Here is a 25,381-nt window from a genome sequence, read left to right on the forward strand (position 1 = left end):
TGCTTTTACATCTTATTTCATCTCCTTCTCACAATCCCATGAAATAGCTACCCTTAGTATATTCCTCTACAGCGATCCAAGGATACTTAGATAACAAGATGTATCACTGGGGCTAAAATTCTCGTTTTTCCAATTTGCCTAGAGGTGACAAGGGGAGTTAAGTGCCTTGTAACTTTGCACTTATGAATACCCCGCTTCATGTGACATAGATTGGAAAAGACCAATTGACTCCTGGGAGTTCTCCATGGATGAGGTACAATACTTCCTGCCGCAAGCCCTATTGAATCCTCCCTTCCCTGAAGTAGTGCTGCCAAAATATTCCCAGGAAAGCCAAGGATACATATTTGCAATCTTCTCTGCAGAGATTTACACAGATTTACATTCTGCTTTGTGCAAATCTGTTGTCACATTTTAAAAGTTTAAATTCTAGGTGCATAAAATAAGTTCCCTATTCTCTGTAGAAAGAGGCTTGTCACATTAAGCTGCTTTATATAAAGGCACTCTGGTACATGTTCACTTAGAAGTAAACATTTCTTCCAGGTAAGTCATAAAATCTTCAGTACACTCTGATTCTGGGTATGAGGCAGGTTCTGCAACTTTCGGCCCAGGAATTTACCTACAAATGAAGTACATGTGTAGACACTCTAATCTACTCCTTGCATTGAAGTGGAATATCATTATATAATATATAGAACAGTGCTTTAAACAATATGGCATACTAGATGAATACAGCATACTATAAAAATAAAAATATAATATTGTTTGTATTATTAGTAATAATAAAATAGAGAGTCCTTTTGTGTTGACTTCAGATTTTCCTGCCTCTTATAATCACATAACAGGCTTTCAGAATTTCTGCTGTCATCCCATGTTCTTCACTTGAAGTCAAACTTTATTTCAAACCAAGCACCACTATAAATATATTCAAAATATATCTAAGTATACAAGAGCAAGGTATCGGTTAGAAATTTAATACCATCCAAGAAACAGATCTGTGTTTTCACCATACTGTGAAATTGTGATTGCTCTGTCTAGATGATCCAGATGGCCTTCATCAGCTAGACGGAACTCCTTTAACCGCTGAAGACATTGTGCAGAAAATTGCTACCAGGATTTACGAGGAAAATGACAGAGGAGTATTTGACAAGATCGTTTCTAAACTCCTGAATCTTGGCCTAGTGAGTCGTGTGCATGAGAAGAAACCAAATTCTTAGTACAGTTTGGAATATGCTAAGAAGCCAAGTCATTTGATTCAAGTAGCCAAATGTATATAATGCATCTACGTTATACTAGGCACCATTCTTTCCCTCTAGAAATTTGTAGTCTATCAGAGGAATTAGACAAGTACACACATGAACATAATGGAAGCTGCGTAAGGACCATAAAGCCAGTTTCATTTGCCAGAGGATGGATCAAGCTTCAGAGAAGGAGGTGTTTGAAGTGAGCTTAGAAGGATGGTTAGGATTTAACCAGCTTAAGTAAAGGACATGTGTGAGGTGAGAAGGAAATAACATGAACAAAAGCATGCAATATTTGGGAAACTAAGAAATCCAATTTGACCCTGCTGCAGCTTGGCTCCCTAGCCCTACATAACCCTGGCAGGCTTTAGAAAGGTGCTAAATTTGTAGGGTTCAAGGTTACCTGACCATGACTTGCAGCTGAGGATTGAGATATCCAGGTGTGTCTCACAGTAAGTGTTCTGTGGATCCCAACAGACAAGACTGACTACTTGCATGGTGAGAGCAAAGACACTTCTTCCTAGGGTGCTGGTGAGTCACTGGGAAGACCTACATGTATGGAGGCACAAACAAGGGTTGTCCAGAAGAGGGATCAGAAGATACTCATACTCTTATCTTCTAAAAATGTGTTCAACTACAGAGTTTAGTCTAGATTTTTTACCATAAAAATGCAAATAACATTTACATATGTTTTGACTCTTTTATAACAGATCACAGACAGCCAGGCACACACACTGGAAGATGAAGTAGCAGACGTTTTACAAAAATTAATCTCTAAGGAAGCCAACAATTATGAGGAGAAACTCCATAAACCCACAAGCAAGACTGAGAGTCAGGCTGGAAAAATACCAGAGAAAGTGGTATGTGTATGTGAATGTGCCTGAGTATGCTGTGTACATGTGTATGCACGGACATGAGTGTGTGTGTGTATACTCGTATTTGTATATAATTAATACAATCTGTATGTAATTAATAACTTGCTTGGTGCCAAAGAAGATTTGGGGTATGTGACATTTTTAGCCCACTTAAATATTCATGAAATACCAATAAGTTAAAAGACATAAACGAACTCTACTTTGAAAATGATTTAGAGATATGTATGGTATTATATTACAAATAAAGGTTAATCTTATACTCTGCAGTGTAATAACACTTAATATTATGTAAAATGGTTATTTCACCTAACAACTATTTGTATAATCCTAGTGTAATGAAGTTAAATATTTCACGGCTCTTTTTGGTATCCTTTACTTAAAACAGTCATTCATTCTTCCTTCTCCTTGCTGGAGCCCTTGTCTCTTTATGTCTTCTTTAATCGCAGCCAAGCTGCTGAAATCTTTGTCTCCTCCTTGAATTCTCTTTTAAACTCTAGATGGAGCTAATGATAGGAAGATATCAAACTACTCATCTCTTCTTTGACTTTCTCCACCAGAGCACCCAGACCCCATGGCTTCTCAACCCCTTCAACATTCTATCCCAAATACAGGGAAAACAACTATAAGCTTATATACTCCTGTTTTAGAGGAGGCTAGAATACATAAATTAGGTCTGGTTTTTTATTACTAGGTGGTCTAAAACCTCTCTTTTTTCACCCTACTTTCAATATCCATCAGCTTCCATCTTTTTAAAGTTTTGGAAGATATATCCACTGTAAAAAAAACTTTCTAGCTTTATCAAAGAACTCATGACTTTCACTCGAGCTGACCAGTCTGAACTGAAACTGACATAACTATTTTCACTATTTTTCACTCCAATTATGTACTCTTTATTTCCCATCTCTAAAATGCCCATATTCTCCACCTGTTTACTCATGTTATCTAAGTGCATCAATGTAAATAAAATGCAAATTAAATATTCTTTTAATAACCATTTATTGAGGTACCAACTATGTACAAGCACTTGGGATATAAAGCTCTCAAGAAGCTTAAGATCTAATGGAAGAGGTAGATGGTCTTCAAACAGTCATGTATTTTAATTAAAACTGCATTAAGTGCTCAGAGGAAAGAAACATGGTTCTATGAGCTCTTATAAAAAAAGGAACCTGTCCTGAACTTAGACTCAAGGAAGGCTTCCCTGAGAAAGTGACTTGTGCTAAAAGCTGAAGGTGAATAGAAGTTAACTTGTGACCATGAGATCAGCATGTAAAGAAGGATGTGTGGAGTATCCAAGTAACTAAAACAAGCACAGTGTGGCTGACACATGGAGGGAGAGCAATGAGAGGTGAGACTGGGGAGGTGGACTCAGGCCAGAACAGGCAGGGCATTATGAGCCAGGTATGGATTCTGACCTTTATCATAATGATGGAAAAACACTGAAGGGGTATAAGCAAAGGAGTTACATGATTAGTTTTTTTTTTTAAGACAACTATGGTTACAAATATGGAAAATGCAGTATCAGGAATAGATTGAACATGGGTGGTGGAGCATTTAAAAGGTAAGAGATAAAGGCATCTCAGACTAGAGTTGAGTAAGGAAAAAAAGAGAAATGTACAAGATTTTGAAAGTAAAGCCGAAAGGGCTACTGCTGGATTGAATGAAAGAAGGGGAAGAGAAAGAAAAGAAAAAAGCTTATAAATTTCTGTCTAGTTCACTGAATGGAGACTGGATCACTAATATGAGGAATGCTGGGGATGGATCAGGTCTAGGAAAAAGAGTCTTGTGCACCCTTCTAGGCAGCCCTTAAAGTGTTACCCAGAAATCTCCATGGTGTGACTGCTCTACTGTGTTAGGTATTCTGGCAAATTTTCCTATACTTTGCACCATCTTTCTTAGTAGGGTCTGTGAACTCAGTCTTAACCCCCACCCCCACCCCCAACCCTGGGTGAAAGGCAGTTTTACCAGGAGACACTCATGAGAGCTGATGGAGCAGAAACCTAGAAATTCCCTAATCCTCACCTGAATAGGATCCAAGGTCTTCAGTCTCTGTCCCAATGACTTCTCCATGTTTCTAGTTTGATCTTGGAGGGCAGGCAAAGGGCACATAGAGGAAAGAATCAAGCTGGAGTGTCATTCGTTCTAACATGTTCATTTTTTATTGATTTTTAAATTCCCACTGGAGACTCCAATGGCAGCAATTCAAGATGGTTTTGCTAATGGAGAAAATGATGAAACAGTATCTAACACCTTAACCTTGACAAATGGCTTGGAAAGGAGAACTAAAACCTACAGTGAAGACAACTTTGAAGAACTGCAATATTTCCCAAACTTCTATGCACTACTGAAAAGTATTGATTCAGGTAAAAACTGTTTACTGACCATGTGGAACAGAAACAGTAGTTCCAGGAAATATGTGGGTGGTTTGCTCTTCCTGTTTTCAGTTTCCAAATGTAATCTTCGATGACATATATTGTGGCATTGGGGAAAATAGTTGACATCAATTTTTTCTAAAGTACTGTACTAATCATGGAAATATTTAGGAAAGGGTAATCAGGAAAGGTGGAGTTTCTGGACAATTTAATCTTCTTGGTAACGGAGGGCTCATTTATTTGTTCAACAAACAATTATTGATCATGTGCTACCTTTGTAGCTCTGGAGTGAACCTTGGACAGGAGTATAGATGAACCAGTGTCCCAGTCTGATACAGTTCCGCCTCAACTCTTATTGCAAATATTTTTTAAAGCCTTTATTAATTTCCCTCTCTTAGTGGGAAGAGTATGTGAACCATAAAGTATTATTTTTTAAATGATTCAGAATTTTGCTTTTTAGATATTTTTAGCTTCAGCTTTCAAATGAGTTACAGTAAAATAAACATTGGACTAAAGGATTATGAGGAGCCCAAACACACTTGGAAAATGATATGTGTTTTAAAAAACAAAGTCCTTAATGTGTCTTGCTCTTTTATATGTGTACCAAAATAAGTTAACTGATATTTCAGTTCCTGTTTACTTTTGTTTAATATGTAAGGAGGATACTATTGGACAAAGTTTCTGTTGTTGTTACTGTCCAGACAGACGCCCTGCACGACCTCAGTGGCTCTTCCTCTTCCTATTTCAAGATTCAATCTCAGATCGAACATTTGTAATAAAAGTTTCTGTAATTGTAACAATATTTCCCCAAGAAGTGACCTTAGTGTAAGCTTTCAATGTCAATTCAGACATTGACCAGATGACACCAGTCCCTCAGATGGTGTCTGCAGGGTTTGTAATCTTGAGGGTTCCTTTTGAGCCGTCTTGCCACATTGGTTGGCAGATGCCCAGCTCAGAACCTCTGTCATCCTGGTGACTCACTTCTTGTCAGTGAAGGGCATCAGCATGATACCAAATATTTATATAAACATGGCCTTGAACAAGTAAAAGGATGGCTGAAGTTATTTACCAGCCCCTTTTCAAGGTCTCTCCCCACACCTCTTCTCCTACCTTTTCTCTCTCCCAACCTTGTGACTTTTATGGTATTTTAAAGAGTCTATTGTATGGAATGTTCCTCATTCTATTTATTTTTAATCTTTTCATTTCTCTGACCCTATTCCATATTGCCTTTATTTTTGTAGACTTTTAATTTAAATACGTACACTGAGTGAGGTCTTTGATAGTACTCATCTTTCTCACCCAAGATCTGAACCAACCAAGAAATAATAAAGTAGATAGAGAACCAAAGTATCCCTGAAACTGATCCAGAGTATGCTGTAGAATGTAGCTTAGTATGATGAGATCCCACAGTGGGCTTACTTGCTCTTGCTCCTCAACCTACCTCTTGAAACAGCCAATTCCAGGATAGTTAGTCTGCAGATCAGGTGCTTTTCTCATGTCTTTGCCTTCTACTGTTCCAGGGCTGTGGAAAAAAGAAAGATTTCCAGTATCCATTGGTAGAGAAATGTAGACCAATGTCTATTGGCTACTAACCTCATGTGTGGGGAGGATAAAAAGATGGAAGAAAAGGCTAGAAGTATGTAGAGAAAATCCTTCATATCAGCTAAAATAACAGGGAAAATGAGCTCTCTAGCATCTTAGTTTTTTCTTCAAAAAGGGAAATAGATTTCTTTCTGCTTTTAGAATTAATAACATCTACTGACCTCCTGTGAAATCATTGTCCATCTTGTTGTATCAAGATGCAGAACACTGTGTCAAATACGAAGACTTCCCAAGAAACTCTTACTAGTGGTTGCCATAGGGCGCAGGAGCTGGGGGTGGAAGTGAATGTTAGTTTGACTCTTATTTACTTCTGTACTATTGAAATACTTTTACTGTATACATATATTCTTTCAAATAAAGTATAGAAAGTAATATATACTACTGTTAAAAGATAAACCTTACATTTAAAAAATAAAGATACATGTATATTTTTACTTAATGAAAGCAGGTTGTTTTTGCCCTCAAAAATGTACAGCCTGAGTAGAGAAAAGTTGTTGGGTCACCAATCTTTTCACTTTCCTTTTGAGTTCATATAATCTCTGGTCATAACTGTCTCTATTATCTACTCCACTAATAAAGTATTTCAGATGAAAGTAAATATTTTTTGAAAGGTTATAATTGTCCATTTCTAGAAAAGTTTAGTATACCTCTACCTTGTCCCAATCAAGTCTTCTGCTTTTTGTAAATTAAATTTAAGTGGTTTTAGGTATAAATGTAGGGAGAAATATTTCAATAAGATGCTATACTTCATAAACTGACATTGAAAGGTGAAGCTATACTCCTAGTTTTTTAAAAAAAATATTTTGTCTTTTTATGTAGAAAAAGAAGCGAAAGAGAAAGAAACACTGATTACTATCATGAAAACGCTGATTGACTTTGTGAAGATGATGGTCAAGTATGGCACAGTATCTCCAGAAGAAGGGGTTTCCTACCTTGGTGAGAGTCCTATCTGTTTTGTTTTTACTGTAGTTAGTTTTCATCACCTAAAGTGAGTTAGGGATTTGGCAATAATTACTTCGCTAACCTGATCATTTATGCCAAAATAGCCTGAATCATCTGGGTAACCAGAATTGCCCCGCTTGAGAATACATACAAATAATATTAACAAAAAGTTTTCCATTTTTAATCATTATTGATCCAGTTTGAGAACCAACATTTCACCTTTGTTATATTTTGTCTTGCTAACATTTTCTAATAATCTCCATGATGGAGACAATTTTATTAAAATTGGATCTTTTTTTCAATTGGATTTGAATGATCAGGACTAAAAGAGTCTTGACTTTAACCAGTGAGGTCTGTGTGCGATAAGGAGGAAAGAGCACTGGAGTGGGCACCAGAAGTTCTGTCTCAGACCAACTTTGTCATGTGATTGAAGGCAAATGCCTCAGTTTTTGCATCTGTAAAATAAAGGGCTTTGTTATCTAAAACAGGACCAGTAAACTGCTGCCCCTGGACCAATTCTGGTGCATCACCTATTTTTGTATAGCACACAAGCTAAGAATGGCTTTTACATTTTCAAGCAGTTGGAAAAATTCGAAAGAAGACTAGTATTTTGTAACAGGAGAAAGTGATGTAAAACTCATATTTCAGTGTTAGTAAGTGAAGTTTTATTGCAACATAACCATTCATGTTTATTTTAGTATCTATAGCTGCTTTTGTGATACAATGGAAGAATTGAGTAGCTGAGACCATGTGGCCCAAAAAGCCAAAAATATTAACTCTCTGGCCCTTTACAGAAAAAAAAATTTTCTATCCTTAATTCCTGGAAATTTATAAATAAGCTTGGACATTTTTTGAAACTGCATGTAAGTTGTTGTTTTAAAGTCTTATTTTCCTGTTTGGTTTAGTTAATCAAAAATACCATTCATCCCTGATGTCCTTCGGGCAAGATGACTTCACAGCCCTTTATTCTGATCTCTGGTGAGGGAGGGAGAAATAAACAGAAGAGAAAATCTCATAGAACAAAGTAATCTAGAATTATTCTGCATGAACTCCATTTTTTCTACATAAAAAGAGTTTTACTATTTTTTTTATTATAAAATAGCATGTTTATTTTTTAAAATCATTCAATGCAGAAAAGGAAATAAAAAATCACTCCTAATACCAGAAATGATGTAACATTTTGGTGTAAGTCTTTCCAGATATTTTCTGTGTGTGTGTGTGTGTGTGTGTGCTCGCACAGGCACACATGTATACCTATACCATTTTTTTCTTTATTTAACAAAAAATATATTCAAGTTATACACACAGTGCTTTGTGGCATACTTACTCACTTAACAATAGATCAAAAACATTGTTTCAAACCAATCATTGTTTTATATCAACACTCCCTTACTCAGAACTTCCACACTTTAGTCATTTATCCTACTGAAACAAATTAGAAAATGCCACAAGGTTTGTGTACAAGGTAGATATTCCCACTACTGTTTATGGCTCTGCTGTCCAGTATGGTAGCCATTAACCACAGGTTGCTATTAAAATGGAAAATAACCAAAATTAAACAAAATTTAAAATCTAGTTTTTCATTTACACTAGGCACCTTTTAAGTGCTCAATTGCCACATGTACCTGGTGGCTAACATACTAAACAAAAAAGAAAGAAATATTTTCATTATTGCAGAAAGTTCAACTGGACAGCACTGGTTTATAGGAACAAAACAATGGGAAAAACCTAGATAATCCATAAGAGAGGTATATCTAAAATAAATTATTTAGTTACTGTTATGATAAACTATTTAAACATTACTCTTTTTTTTAAATAGGCTTTATTGATTATGCTGTTACAATTGTCCCAATTTCTTTTCCCTTTGTTCCCCTCTACTCAGTGAATATTGTTTGTAAGGGTTAATGACTGGAGGAAAGTCCATGATATGCTATTGAATACTTAAAGCCATTTAAACTGTGACCCCAACCTCTGTGTTAAAAAAATGAATGTGTGTATAGAAAGTTGGAAGGAAATATACCAAAATATTTTCTGGGATAAAACAGAATGCATCACTCAACAGAATATACTGGTTTTCTTCTCAAAAGAAGCATGGGGTAGTATGGAAGGAGGAGTTTACTTGGGGAGAAATAATACAAGGTAATAATGTGTTCTTTACCTATTAACTGCAAATAAATGCTTGTGTACAAAAAAAATAAAATCAAATAAAAAAGGAAAAAAAACACCCTGTCCTATTAGTGAGATGAATATGTGGCTGGTTGAATAACTGAATACAAAGAGTGTGAATTTTAATGCATTGTGTACCTCAAGGTAGTTACAGTCTAGATTCATGTCTAGTAACACCTATATGTTACTCCAAAGGGCAAAGTCAGAACAAAGACAAGGATACAACTTTCATCTTGATAAGAATAGGGACCCTAAATGATGGAACTCCAACTCTTTGGCTTAAACAAAAAGAAAATTTAATTGCCCTGTGTTACTAAAAGTCTAGGGTTGGGGGTGGTCTGACTTCCAATAGTGTGAGGAATCTATCCCTCTGCATCTCACAGCTCTACCATTCGATATGCTAATTCATTCCAGACAGGCTATTTCCTCATAGGAGCAAGATGGCTAGCATGACTCTAATCTCACATCGTCACAGCACAACAGTCCTAGAAGGAAGAGGCCTCTTTCTCCCAGTGGTTTTAGCATTGAATCTCACTGGCCTGGCTTGAGTCATGCTCTTCTCTTTGAACCAATCCCTGTAGCCCAGACGGTAGAAGACCCTGAAGAGCCAAGTGTGGATAATTCAGCCTCTGCTTGAGCCAAATGTGCTGAAAGTGGGAGAGGTCTGGGTTCTCCAAAGGAAAATCAAGGTGTAGTGACCAGAAGGTGTTGAGAAACCCAAACCACAGGTACCCATCAGAGGTTTCAACCCTGGGCAGGTTCTAGCAGTGGCCACAAAAATATGGATGGGAACTGAGTCAGAGGCTTAACTTGAGGATCTCAAATAGTATTCTTTTTTTACCCTGAGAGTCTATGATTCCTGGAAATAAAATCTACATCAAAGCGTCAATGTTAACATTGTGGAATTGCTATTGTGATATTTCTGGTGAAATTTAAACATTTTTAGTAGAAGTTTGATATCATCTTTCAGAAACTAAAATTATATTTCTTCCCCTCTTCCCTCCAGAAAACTTGGATGAAACAATTGCTCTTCAGACCAAGAACAAGCTAGAAAAAAATTTTACTGATAATATAGGCAAGCTTTTCCCAGGTATGATTTATTTAATGATTTTTCTAGCTTTTAGCACAACAACCCTTTTGAGTGATAAATAATGAACTTCAGTAAGCATTGATAAAGAATTATAGATTTTTTGAAGTTTTAACATCTGAAATACAGTCATAGGTTTAAGTAGCTACAACCTTGGTTATTTTGTGGCTAGTCTCAGCACAGAAACCTGATACCAGGAGACACTGAAAATCAATGTACACCTTTACTGAAGATTCTTAGGGGGTGGCCATAGCCCCAAACAACTGCTACAGTCCCAAATTCTCAAGTGCTTCTTTGAATAATAAACTGTCCTTCAAAAATATGACATAAAGAAGAGATTGGGCAACTATAGATTTATTTTCATTTGAAATCAAGACTCAAATTTACTTTAGGATCTGACATACCCCACTGATTGCCTGTGTTAATTAAAGTAAGGAAAATAATCTATGCTCTAATGATACAGTGTGGCAGAAGAGAAAGAACATTAAACCAAAATCCAGAAAGCTGGTGGGTTGGTCCAGCTCTTCTACTAACACAGTAGGTGACCTTGGCATCTCTCGCCTCTCTGTGCCTCAGTTTCCTCTTCTGTGAAATGGGAGGAGGGAGTTGGAGTAATCATTAAGATCTCTTTCAGCTAAAAACAAACAAACAAAAAAACCCTGAGCTCAAACTGTACCTTTTCAATAGAGTTTATTTCTACATTAGGAACTAATTAATAGATAGGGAGTAGGGTTATAACATCAGTGCCCAATCTGATTACAGAGCCATCAGTGCAGAGTCATGAAGAAACAGATAGTACCAAGCAAGAAGCAGCTAAGATGGAAAAGGAATATGGAACCTTGAAGGATTCCACAAAAGATGATAACCCAAGAGGAAAAACAGATGAGCCAAAAGGTATGAAATTGACAGCTCTGGGTTGGTAGTGAAATTGAGGAAGCAAAAACTTTCACCACACCTAGAAGAGTGATCTAAAAGTCAAGCCCCACCAAATCAGAGAAATTAATGCCATCTGTATAGAAGAGATTGGGCATGTAGTATCTTTATTTGAATAGCAATCTTTTTTTTTTTTAATATAATGTTCTTGAGTCTACTGGGATGGCAGATTGGTTTTATCCTTTTGATGGTCTTTAGTGTCCGATGCATTTTTGTGTTTGGAGAGGAATACTCATGACCATTTGTGCATTGTTTAATGTCCAATTTATAATCTTAGGTATTTATTAAGCAATATTTCTTTAAATGCAATTGTTGATACTTCTCTAATAGTCACATACTACTTATTCAACAAAGCCATCAAAATTTATGGATTTAACAAAGAAAACATTTTAAATTGTTCACAGTGATTGCAACCAGACACTTTTAAACATTTGATTAAAAATCATAATCAGATATATCATATTTCCTTAAATAATCTAAATATTTTAAAAGACAAAAAAAATACATTAAACTAATTCAATAATTATAAAACTTATGTTTTTATTCTTATCTATTCCTGAGGTCCAGTTTTTACTCTGCCTTAATAAGTCTGCATGTCACAAAATTTACATCTTCCTAGGATTTTGGGAACTTGGCCACACCCTGAAAGAAAAAGACCTTGTGAGGCCCCAAGTTCTACATTGTTTATCCTTTGATTTCAGGTCAGGGTATAGGATCTGGTTGCATAGTCCAGTGGTTCAAGCCCCATTTATTAAAAGTGTGCTAGTTAGATCATTGAAAATTTACAATCCCATCTCTCAGATAGATATCCTTTTTCTGAAATTCAGTGTTTGTTTGTTTTTAATCAGAAATTGTGAACAGATGGCATGAGCCTGCCTTATTTTTCTGTCACTATGGTATGTTGACCTCTTTGGTATATTTGGAACTTTACCTATGTCTCATCAGTGTCTCATTGTAGGGTCAGTTAGAGGTTATTTCCCCTGAGAGCTGAAGGAGTGGGTTGCTGCTCTTTCTTGGGGAGTGGTCATGACACTCCGCTAATTTATCATCTGAAAACACACTCTACTCATTTCCCAGCCTTCCCCCGCCCCAGGCAACCACCATTCGACTTTCTGTCTCTGAATTTGACTAATTTAGGTACCTCATATAAGTAGAATCTTATAGTATTTGTTCTTTTGTGATAAGCTTATTTCACTTAGCATAATATCCTCAAGGTTCATCAATATTGTGGCATATGTCAGAATTTCCTTCCTGTTTAAGGCTGAATGATATTTTATTGTAAGTATATACATTTTATTTATCCATCCATTTGTCTGTGGACACTTGGGTTGCTTCTACCTTTTGGATATTGTGAATAATGCAGCTGTGAATGTGGGTGTGCAAATATCTCCTTGAGATCCTATATTCAATTTTAGAGGGAATATTCCAGAAGTGAATTGCCAAATCATATTATAATTTATTTTTAATTTTTAAGGAAATCTGTACTGTTTCCATAGCAACTGCACCCTTTTACATTTCGATCATCAGTGTACAAGTGTTCTAATTTCTCTACATCTTCACCAACACTTTTATTTTCTATTTTTTCATGGCGGCCATCCTAATGGGTATGACATAGAGGATGAGTGGTAACTTCTAAGGTAGCTAACCAGGAAAAGGGTGGTCCTCTGGCCTGAAACAGAGAGCCAGAAATTGGGCAGCACAAAGCACTACAGCTCATCCCAACAGAAATCCAGTACATCCAAATCATCTCCCCTGCAAGCAACCCACGTGCAGTGAATGCATTTCCCTGGAACACAGCAAACAATCATCTAGGTCCTGTGACTTGCTGAGGCAGCAGGTCTGGTACCTAAAACAACACCTTATGTCACTGTGCAAATATTCCTAGGAACGGGTGCTGACAGTTTCTTTGCTTGTTTTGGGGAAATATTATGCTAAATAGGAATATGAAGGAGTTGATTCTTGGTAGCCTACTATTGCTTCCATTGCCCATTTACAATGAGAGTGTTTGGAGACTAATGAGGGGGTTAGATTTTTTTCCTCATTCAGATTTCCATCAGATTATAAGGGGGAGAGAGGAGAGTAAAACTCCATCCATTTAGTGTTACTCTGCGTAATGGCTCCCCTGAAACATTAAAAAGAGAGTAGGGACTTGGGACTCATTATTCAGAGATTTAATTTATTCATGCTACTCCTGACCCCTATTACTCTGGGATAAGGAAAAGTGATTCTAGCACAGTTGAGAAAATACCAAACTGAGCTCTAAGCCAAGGACAAACATTTTTTGGGAAAAAAAGTATTAAGCCCCTCACAGTACATATTATGATATATACCTTTGTATTTACAGTTGCTTTATTTTCACTATTTTGCTTCTCTGTTATAAAACCCACTGAGGAAACACCTGTTTTAGGCAGAAAAACAAAAGCATTCATGTGGGCAAAGGCAGGGTTCATTGGGTTTTCTGAGACATTTATTCAGCAACAAGTAAACATTTATTCCAGTGGCCTGCCTGGCACTGTGTTCAGGAAGTAGAGCTACAGAAGGAATATAAGAGCCTTTGCCTGACTTTAAGGACTCAAGCAAGCTTTGAAATGACCTCAGAATAGTTTTTAACCCACGTGAGGGCAAGTGTAACAAAAGTCACATCCCTTATTGATGAATCAGGAGTTTGTAAAATAGGCTCCCTTCAGAGAGAAAGTTGGAGGACATTACAGAGCACAGCGAGGGATGAGGTAATGGCCTAGCTAAAACCACTTAAGGTATTAATTATAAGCAAAACACATTGACAGGAATGTCTGTCGGGAGTCTGTTTTTGGTCTTACAATGTGAGGTATGACAGCACCTATTTATTAACCATGCCAAGCATATGTTGGGTCTTTGTGGAATAATAATAATAATAATAATAATAATAATAATGCCATACATTTATATCATTCTTCAACGTACAGAGTATGCTTACAAGCATCTCATTTCAGGCAGACAATGTAAAAAAATCCAATTTAATTACTAATGATGAAAAATGACACATTCACCTTTGAATATTGTTTAGTTAAACTATTTAAACTCTTGCTTTCTACAGGGACTCACATTAAGAATATTTTAAAATATTGATTTCAAATTGGTGCAGGTATTTGAATGATTCAATAATTATTTCTAAATTTAGGGATGTGCCATTGAAATTGAATTTATTATAATTTTAAGCATATCTATAAAGTTGCTTAATTTTTCAAATTGCCCTCTGGAGAGCAAAGAAAAATAATTTAAAACTTTATTCCATGACCTAAGCATGCTCTTTTTTTGCCAGTTTATATTTATTCACTCTCTTCTGTTTTATGAGTCACTGCAAATCTTTGTTTTAAAAAAATCATCCAGTGGATGAGATAAACATTATGATACTCATCCCAGTGCTACCATTTGTCAAGTTTATAGCCAGGTAATGAAATTGGGTTTAACCTAAATATCCTATCATTTCCATACCTTTACAGAACCCAAAAAGAGAAGGTAGCCTGCTTAATGAATAGGTTGATAAATTGACTAACTCATGTGGATCTTCTTATTTTTATAGCAACATAAGAGGAGGAAATTCATGCTTTTATTCAAGTCCCAAAGCATTTTGCTAGAAGTGTCCAAAAATAGCGAATCCAGTTTTCTCCCCTGTGAGTCAGCAAGTGTCCCAAAAGCTAAGTACAAACACAGAGACCTACCATCAACACAGGTTTTCCAAGGACAACAGAGGAGAATTTCTTCCCGTATGTAAAAACCATGAACTGTCTTTTTAAGATTCACCCCTTAATTTACAAATAAGTAAACAAACCAAGGCCCAGAAGATGAAGTGACTCGTCCAAGATCTCATAGCTGAAGAGTGACAGAGCTGAGCCTTGAACTCATGTCCCTTGACCCCATTCAGTGCTCATCCCAGAATTCCATGCTGCATATTTTCAACATATAAAATGTCATCATTGTGCAGAAATTCTTGAATTGAATGGCTCTGGGGCCCATGTTGGCATCCGTGATACCAGTATTAATTGCTTTGCTTGTTGCAGCTCAAAATTATAGTCATATAATCTTTCCCCCTCTATGAATTTTAAGCATCACCTATTAAACTTAATGTTTATAACCACTCTTTTAGAAGATTTGATATCTTTAGTATATCCAGTATTCAATAGGTTAACTCTATTGATTTCTACAATTTTTAAGGGGTGCTGATCAGAATACCATATAAGGGTCAGGACAAATTCATGTATCAAAAAGGATATTTCTTCTGCAGTGCTGAAAGCAGAACAGCCAGAAAAGCAGGGCTGCCTCTTGACCCTGGCCCTCTTCCCATCTGCTTCAGCATATGTTCTAAAACATGCGCCGTATTACCTCAGCCATGAGCTATTTTTTCCAAAGGAAGCTAAAATAATTTGAAAAAAATAGCCAACTTTCCAAAGTGGACTCTCATGGGTTTTCAGTGCACACTGTGTAAATAATAGATTTGCTTTGCAGCTCCTGGGAAGAGGAAATGTAAATTGCAACTAGCTGCTTCTCTCCAAGAGCAGAGGAACACCTGATTTTAACACTGTTGTCACCGTGCTCCAGTAAATGTGTGGAGGTCCAATACCAGTGGCAGTGGCTTCCAAACTTTACTCCACATGGAAATCATCTCAGGATTGTTTGTAAAAAAAAAATTTAAAAAAAGGTTCTTGGTCCCTACCTGGAGATGTTCTGGCTTAATTGGTATAGGGAAGGAATGGTCTGGGTATTGGGATTTTTGCTTATTTGTAAATTAAGGGGTGAATCTTCAAAAGACAATCCTAATGTGCATCTAAGTCTGAGAACCACTACCTTATTGGTCTAAAAGGTAGATTTTACCCATCTCCACTTATTAGAGGCTCATTCGGTTCAAGACTAGTCTCTGAACCTTACTCAGCTGTGTCCCCATACACATGTAACTTAGCCTCTCTGAGCCTTAGTTTCCTCATGGGTGAGGTGGGAATAATAATGTTAATTTAATAAAGCTCTGTGAAGATTAAATGACATATGGATATAGTATGTCTAGCACATTCATAGGTATTTAAAATATTTCTGATATGATCATCATTTAAATTCAGAATTCATTAAATTTCAAGCCTTTCAAATAGTTTTTTTAATAAAGAAATGAAAGAAATCTAACCATTTACACTTTAAAAATTGTATTTTCTCTACTTTTGATTCCATGCTCACCAAGTAATTTTCAGATTATAATTTGGCTACTATGTAAAAAGCTTTTATATCTATTCACTCATTCCACTAATATTTATTGAGAGCCAACTATGAGTCAGGCTCTATTCAAGGCATGGGAATACATCAGCAAACAAGAAATATGTCTAAGGGAAGAAACAAACAACCTAAAGTACATGATATTATAGAAAGTGATAAGTGCTATGGATAAAAATAAAGCAGAAAAGGGAGAATGAAGTTGATTGGGGGGGGGTCTATTAAATTAGAGAAACTTCCTAATTATATATGTTCTGATCCACAATATAATAGTTTGTTTTTCTTTTGTGTTTTTTGTTTTTTGTGTTTTTTTTTTGCTGCAAACTCTTTGGCTTTTATTTTCTTTTAATATGTTTTATTGATTATGCTGTTACAGTTGTCCCAATTTCTTTTCCCTCTGCTCCCCTCCACCCAGTGACCCCCCCCTCCAGTTGTCCCCCCCTTTTTAGTCCATGCCCATTGGTTGTGCATATAGTTCTTCTCAACCTCTTCCTGTCTACTCCATTCTCTTCTACTATGCTTCTTAATTCCTGTACCATCTCCCCCCCCTTCCCCCTCCCTGCTGACCTCCCTCCAATATGTTCCCCATACCTATAGTTCTTTTTCCACTCTCATTGCCTACTTAGTTTGCCTTTGTTTCGATTTCCTAGCTTCCATTATTGGTTGTTGTGATGCAGTTTTCATTTTAATGTTCATAGTTTTGATCCTCCTTCTAAACCAGTCCCTTTAACATCTCATATAATAGTGGTTTGGATCTAATGAACTCCTTCAGTTTTACTTTGTCCTGGAAGCACTTACTCTGCCCTTCTATTCTGAATGACAGTTTTGCTGGATAGAGTATTCATGGTTGTAGGTTTTTGATTTTCATTACTTTCAATATTTCTTGCCAGTCCCTTCTTGCCTGCAGGGTTTCCTTTGAGAAATCAGTTGATAGTCTAATTGGGACCCTTTTGTACATGATTCTTTTCTTCTCTCTTGCTGCTTTTAAGATTCTCTCTTTATCTTTAATTTTTGACAATTTGATTATAATGTGTCTTGGAGTGGTTCTCCTTGCGTCCAGTTTTTCTGGAACTCTCTGTGCTTCCTGGACCTATAAGTCTTATTTCCTTCCCCAAGTTCAGGAAGTTCTGCTTCATTATTTTTTCACATAATTTTTCAGTTTCTAGTTCTTCTTCACCCTCTGGCAAAGCAAATGGTCGTTCACTTATAGCTGTCCCAGAGGTTTCTGAGCCTCTCCTCACATTCTTTACTTTTTGTTTCCTCTCTCTGCACTGGTTGACTGTTTGTTCCTTCCCTATGTTCCGATTTGTTGATTTGATATCTGGTTTTCATTTCCTCACCACTTGTCTCTTATGTGTTTTCGTTCATTTCAGTATGAGTAGCTTTCATTCCTTCCCCATCTTCTTCCAAATCTTTTGTTAATTCTGTAAACCACCTTATGACTATAGCTCTGAACTTAGCCTCAGAAAGATTTCCTATTTGTTCATCGATCAGGTCCCTCATCTGCTGTCTGGTGAGCTGCGTCACCTGGATTTCAATCATGGTCTGCTTCATTCTGACAGTTTTGTGTTTAGCTTTGCTTCCTAGGCAGGCTATAGGGGGCAGAGCCCCGTGCACTCGTCACTACCCGGGGATCTTTTTTGCCGCACTGTGGCGCTTTGTGTAGGGGCGGGGGTCCAAGATGGATTCGTGCTGTTACTCCCTGCTGAGAGATCGTCCTCCATCCCCATGCTCTCTGGGCCTCACCATCCAAGGCAATGGGGGGGTCTGCCGTCCCCAGCGTTGTAATCAAGAGCTGATGGGTCTCAACTGCAGCCCGGATTGCTCCCCTGGCGTTTCTCTCAGTCCCACCGCTATCCCTGCTGCTACCACAGACAGCACCGCCCAACCTTTCCACTCCGATTTTCGCCCCTCCTACCCATCCAGACAAGCACCACTGGTTTATAACTTCATACGTTGGGCTTCCATGTAGTTTTATTTTCTGGAATTTCTGGTTATCTTTGGTTTTGAGGTAGTTGTATTCCTACTTAGTTGTGGAGGGAGACCAAGCGTGTCAGTCTAAGCCTCAATCTTGGCTGGAAGTTGTATAGTACATTTTTTTAATGGATGGCAGTCTAGTTTCATTTAAGTTGCAGTAAACCCACTTTGTGGTGGTTTAATAATGTCAATATAGTGAATAAAATTACTTTTCATTCATTTCATAAATTCAACATCATTTTTACAGGTAATTGGTTCCTGAGCAAAAAGCAACCTTAAAAGATGATGCTGATTTTCCTATATCAAATTGTCTTAATTTTGGTTCCCTCCAAAGCAAACCCTGTAAGAAAGATTTGAAGTCAAGTAGTTGAATTGGGTGGTGACTCCAGGAAGCAGTACCAGCAGAATATGTGCATGACACACGGAAGGGAAAGAGGCCAAAAGAAGGTGTGTTAAGGAGAGGGATTCAGCTGTGGACAGTTGGGGCTTAGACAAGGAAGCTGGAGGTTTTATCGATTTTGTCCATCATCTGTTAGGGGCCCCTCTATTGGCACATGTGAATAAGGGAGGCACGACAGTAAAGAATCACCAATGTCTGCTACACTGTGGCAAAAATTTGATGTTTATTTTTCACTTTGCTAATTTAGAATTCTTAATACAGTCTTTAGACAGAATCTAAACTCTGGTTTTCCTTTTCTCAGATAAGCTTTCCACATTATGATATCATATCATAGATAAGATTTTAGGGAGAATGCTTAAAATTACTTAAAGAATGAGACTATTTTTATACATTCTCAAAAGTTTCAGAAACCCTGAATACCTGTGCTCATAACAAATTATTATCTATTCATTAAAGCAAGCCGCCACTAATTTGATTTAAACTCTTTAAAAATAATGAAGTTACATTCTTTAGAAATAGTGTACACTAAGATTTCTTTTCTTGTTCAAAATGCCTTTTCTAACAGAATTAATTTGAAATAGAGAACAGTGTTTTTTTTTATGTTACCAAGTACAGTTGCTTTTCTCAAAAAACAAGCAACAGAAAATGAAAATCTCTATTATTTGTTCTGTGATTGTATAACACTAGTAATGGGGATGTTGGTCTTTCACATGCTCTAACATTCTTGAGAACAAGATACTGAAATCAAAGCTTTCCCTACAGAAGCAATTGAAGCAAATAGGAGCTAAAAACTGCAGATCTTTTCTCTAGTTTACTTTTTGTACAAGAGCTTCTCAGTGCTTCTTTGGGATTCAGGTAATGGGGAGCCCCAGTGGTAAGGCAGGAGTGGGCTTATATGGTCAGGAAGTAGATTCTTAGGAAGCCATCTAGGTAAATGCAGAGGGAGAATTTGGAACGTTGTCAAATATTTTTCTTTCTTTCTTTTTGCTAATCACATTGTAGTTTTTTAATTTCTACAGCCTAGAACTCAGTAGTCACAGACTTTTTAGGTCCTTGTAGATGTCCCACAGAGCATCTGCAGTTTTCTAAATGTTTTTAATTTTTAAAAATATTTTTAAATTACAGTTTACATTCAATATTACTTTGTATTATTTTACTCTAACACCACAGTAGTTAGACAATCATACACTCTACAAAGTGATCCCCCTGATATTTCCAGTACCCACCTAGTACCATACATAGTTATTTCTATGTTATTGATTATATTTCCTATGCTGTACTTTACATCCTGGTGACTATACAGTATTCCCTCACTTATCACGGGTATTACGTTCTAGACACAGCCCCCCGCCCCCACAATAAGTGAAAATCCGCGAAGTAGGAACCTTACATTTATTTTAGTATTTATATATTTTAAGACTTTATAAACCCTTCCCACACACTTATAAAACATTCCCAATCCCTTATTAACCTTTCCCAGTCCCTTATTAATCTTTTCCACACTTTTATAAACACTACTTATGTTCTTAAGCATATTCTACACTCTTAAACCTACGTAACTTTAACAACATACGTATACAGTACCGCAAAATCCCGCGACATAGCGAAAAATCTGCGATAAATAAATACAATATTTTTCAAAATCCCATGATACAGTGAGGCCACGATAACTGAACCGCAATATAGAGAGGGACTGCTGTATTATAACTACCAAATGTACTTCTTAACCCTTCACCTTTTTCACCCAGTGCCCAACCCCTCTCCCTTTTGGCAACCATCAGTCTGTTTCCATTTTGTTTGTTAGTTTATTTTTTTCATTAGATTCCAAATATAAGTGAAATTATATGGTACTTGTCTTTCTCTGACTGACTTATTTCACTTAGCACAATACACTCTAGGTCTATCCATGCTGTTGCAAAAAGTAAGATTTCCTTCTTTTTTACAGCCAAGTAGTATTCCATTGTGTAAATGTACCACAGCTTTTTTACCACTCATCTATTGATGGGCACTTGGGCTGCTTCCAAATCTTGACTATTGTAAATAATGCTGCAAGGAACATAGGGGTACATATGTTCTTTCAAATTAGTGTTTTGGGTTTCTTTAGATATATTCCCAAGAATTGGAATTGCTGGATCATAAGATAGTTCCATTTTTAATTTTTTGAGGTAACTGCATACTGTTTTCCACAGTGGCTGCACCAGTCTGCATTCCCACCAACCAGTGCACTAGGGTTCTCTTTTCTCATTATCCTCATCAACACCTGTTGTTTGTTGATTTGTTGATAATAACCATTCTGACAAGTGTGAGGTGATATCTCATTGTGGTTTTAATTTGCATTTCTCTGATGATTAGTGACACTGAGCATCTTTTCATATATCCTTTGGCCATCTGTATGTCTTCTTTGGAGAAGTGTTTATTCAGGTCATCTGCCAATTTTTTTTCTTTGCTCATTTTTAATTGATTTTTGGGGGGTGGTTGAGTTTTATGAGTTATTTGTAAATTTTGGGCATCAGATGTATCATGGTGAATATGTTCTCCCATTCAGTGTGTTGTCTTTTCATTTTGTTGTTGGTTTCTTTGCTATGCAAAAACTTTTTTGTCTGATGTAGTCCCATTTGTTTATTTTTACTTTTGTTTCCTTTGCCCAGGAGGTAAATCAGAAACAATATTGCTACAAGAAACTTTTGAGATTTTACTACCTATGTTTCCTTCTAGAACTTTTATGATTTCAAATCTAATATTAAGTCTTTAATCCATTTTGAGTTTGTTCTTGTGTATGGTGTAAGAAGGTGGTCTAGTTTCTTTCTTTCTTTCTTTTTTTTTTTTTTTGCATGTATCTGTCCAATTTTCCCAACACCATTCACTGAATAGACTATCTTTACCCCATTGTGTGTTCTTGCCTCTTTTATCAAATATTAATTGACCATAAATACGTGGGTTTATTTCTGGGCTCTCTATTCTCTTCCATTGATCTGTATGGCTGTTTTTATGCTAGTACCATGCTGTTTTGATTACTATGGCTTTGTAGTATAGTTTGATATTATGTAGCATGATTCCTCCAACTTTGTTCTTCTTTCTCAAGATTGCTATGGCTATTCAGGGTCTTTTGTGCTTGCATATAAAATTTTTGGAATATTTGTTCTAGTTCTATAAAATAAGCCATTGGTATCTTGATAAGAATTGCGTTGAATCTACAGATTGCTTTGGGTAGTAAGGACAATTTCATGATGTTAATTATTCCTACCGATGAATACAGTATATGCTTCCACTTAATTATATATTCTTCAGTTTCTTTCTTCAGTGCCTTATAATTTTCCAGTACAGGTCTTTTACAGCCTTGGTTAAATTTATTCTTAGGTGTTTTTTATGCATTTGTAAATGAGATTGTTATCTTAGTTTCCCTTTCTGATAGTTCATTATTGGTCTATGAAAATGTAACTGATTTCTGCATATTTATTTTTTATCCTGCTACTTTACTGAATTCATTAGTCATTTCTAGTAGTTTTTTTTGTGTGGAATCTTTAGGGTTCTCTATATACAATATCATTTCATATGCAAATAATTACAGTTTTACTTCTTCCTTTCCAATTTGGATGCCTTTATTTCTTCTTTGGTCTGTTGCTGTGGTTAAGACTTCCAGTACTATGTTGAATAAGAGAGGTGAAAGTGGACATCCTTGTCTTGTTCCTGATCTTAAGGAAAATACTTGTAGTTTTACCCACTGAGTATGATGTCGGCTGTGGGTTTGTCATATATGGTCTCTATTACATTGAGGTATGTTCCCTCTATTCCCACTTTGCTGAGAGTTTTTATCATAAAAGAATACTAGATTTTGTCATATGCCTTTTTCTGCATCTATTGATATAATCATGTGGTTTTTATCCTTGATTTTGTTTAAGTGGTGTATCACATTTATTTATTTGCAGATATTGTACCAACCTTGCATCCCCAGAATATATCCCACTTGATCCACGGTGTATGATCTTTTTAATGTATTGCTGGATCTGGTTTGCTAATATTTTGTTGAGGATTTTAGCATCTATGTTCATTAAGGATATTGGTATAAATTTTCTTTCTTTGTAATGTCTTTGTCCGGTTTTGGAATTAGGAAAATTATGGCCTTGTAAAATGAGCTTGGGAGTCTTCCCTCCTCTTGAACTTTTTGGAGTAGTTTTAGAAGGTTAGGTTTTACCTCTTCTTTGAATATTTGGTAAAATTCACCTGTGAAGCCATCTGGTCCAGAACTTTTATTTATCATGAGTTTTTTAAAATTACTGCTTCAGTTTCACTAGTTGAGATCTGTTAGTCAGAAATTCTGATTCTTCCTGATTTAGTTTTGGAAGACTGTATATTTCTAGGAATTGTCCATTTCATGCAGATTGTCCAATTTGTTGGCATACAGTTGTTCATAATATTTTCTTACAATTCTTTATATTTCTTTGGTGTCAGTTGTTACTTTTTTTCTTATATTTCTATTTTTATTTATTTGGGTCCTCTTTTTCTCTTGATGAGTCTGGTTAAAAGTTATTAATCTTTTTTGTTTTTTCAAAAACACAGCTCTTGGTGTTATTGATATTTTGTATTGTTTTTTAGACTCTTATTTCATTTATTTCTGCTCCAATATTTATTATTTTCTTTCTTTTACTCACTTTGGGATTGATTGTTGCACTTTCTTTAGTTCCTTTAAGTGTCAAGTTATATTGTTTACTTGAGATTTTTCTTGTTTTTTGAGGTTGGCTTGTAATGCTGTGGACTTCCCTCTTAGGACTTCTTTCACTGTGTCCCATAGATTTTTGTGTTATGTTATCATTTTCATTTGTTTTAAGGTATCTTTTGATTTCTTCCTGATCTCAGTGTTAACCCATTCACTGTTTGGTCACATGTTGTTTAGACTCCATGTCTTCATGTGTTTCTCAGTTTTTTTTCTTATGATTGATTTTTAGTTTCATAGCATTATGGTCAGGATGCTTGATATGATTACAATATTCTCAAGTTTATTGAGACTTGTTTTGTGTCCTAACATGTGCTATATCCTAGAAAATGTTCCATGTGCACTTGAAAAGAATGTGTATCCTGCTGCTTTTGGGTAAAATTCTTTGATGATATCAATTAAATCCATCTGGTCTATTGTGTCATTTAAGGCCACTGTTTTTTTGTTGTTGTTGTTGGTGGTGGTGGTTTTCTGTTGGGCAGATCTATCCATTGATGTCATTGGAGTGTTAAAATCCCCTAGTATGACTGTACTACTGTCAGTCTATCCCTTTATGTGCATGAAAATTTGCTTTACATATTTGGGTGTTCCTAAGTTAGATGCAAAAATGTTTACAAGAGTTAGATTCTTTAGATGAATTGCTCCCTTTATAATTATGTAGTGCATTTTTGTCTCTTACTATAGCTTTTGTTTTAAAGTCTATTTTGTCAGATATAAATATAAATACCCCAGCTTTTTAATTTTCATTTGCATGAAATATCTTTTTCCATTCCTTTACTTTTATAATATGTGTATGTTTCATTCTGAGTTAGGTCTCTTGTAGAGAGCATATATGAGATCTGTCCAGAAGATATCCAGCCATGTAATATGAAAAATAGAGATGTTTATTGAAGAAGATACAAGAAACATTGTACATAGGACAATGACACCTCAGTCCCCTTCAAAGGATGCACCCTGGGACCTCTCATGGTTCTCCCAATTGCTACAAGCTGCCCTGTTGTATATTTCTGAATTTCATTAACCGTCTGAAATCTCTTCCCTTTCAAAGTGATTTTAGTTTTGTGAAAAGCCATAAGTCGCAGGGCACCAAATATGGGCTGTAGTAGGGCTGAGTCACCTGGGTGATTTGATGTTTTGCAAAAAAAACTTCATGAGACATGATGCATGAGCAGGTTCATTGTTGTAATGAAGCTGTCCATCACTAGTTGCCCATGACTGAGGCCTTCTAAATCATCTGAATAGATTCCGTGGAGGAATGTTTAAGCTTAATGCAAAATTTGATGTAGATTCCTTGCTCTACTCACTCATTCATTTTGGTTTTTGGTTTTTGGGGGGTTTTTTTTGTTTGTTTTTTTTAAGTAATGTTTTTTTTTCTTCATCATCACTACTAAGCTCCATTGACCGACTGCATTTTATTTTATTTATTTATTTGTTTGTTTGTTTATTTATTTTAGAGAGAGTGGAAAGGGGAAAGGAGAAAGAGAAGGAGAGAAACATCACTGTGCGGTTGCCTCTCACTTGTGCCCCCAACTGGGGATCTGGCGTGCAACCTAGTCATATGCCCTGACTGGGAATCGAACCAGCAACACTTGGCTTGCAGGCCGATGCTCAATCTCCTGAGCCACAGCAGCCAGGGCTCACCCATTCATTTTGAACGCGATGGCCACACAGTACACAGGCTCACTCAACAGCGTCTACTGCCCCCACTGGCTAGTACAGTGAAGTTGTCATTGTTCACATATGCACACTCTGTTACACTCTCCTTGGCTGCCAGGTTACATTGATGTAGCACAAACCATTCTTGTTATATTAACAATGGCTGGACTTTTCCTTGTCAGATCTTGTA

The 25,381-nt window shown here is 36.3% G+C and overlaps 1 protein-coding gene across 1 annotated transcript in view; it reads left to right on the forward strand.

Moving 5' to 3' along the window:
* Positions 1-25,381, forward strand: part of SCG3 (secretogranin III) — a 44,728-nt gene that overhangs the window by 7,213 nt on the left and 12,134 nt on the right. Inside the window, exons 5-10 of the mRNA XM_090270602.1 lie at positions 1,036-1,178; positions 1,949-2,098; positions 4,296-4,473; positions 6,904-7,020; positions 10,199-10,282; positions 11,042-11,173. Of these exons, the coding sequence (XP_090126728.1) occupies positions 1,036-1,178; positions 1,949-2,098; positions 4,296-4,473; positions 6,904-7,020; positions 10,199-10,282; positions 11,042-11,173 (804 nt within the window). The remainder of the gene's footprint in view (positions 1-1,035; positions 1,179-1,948; positions 2,099-4,295; positions 4,474-6,903; positions 7,021-10,198; positions 10,283-11,041; positions 11,174-25,381) is intronic.

The sequence above is a fragment of the Furipterus horrens genome, unplaced genomic scaffold, assembly GCF_987537825.1.
Source record: "Furipterus horrens unplaced genomic scaffold, mFurHor1.1.pri manual_scaffold_3, whole genome shotgun sequence".
Taxonomy (NCBI): Eukaryota; Metazoa; Chordata; class Mammalia; order Chiroptera; family Furipteridae; genus Furipterus; species Furipterus horrens.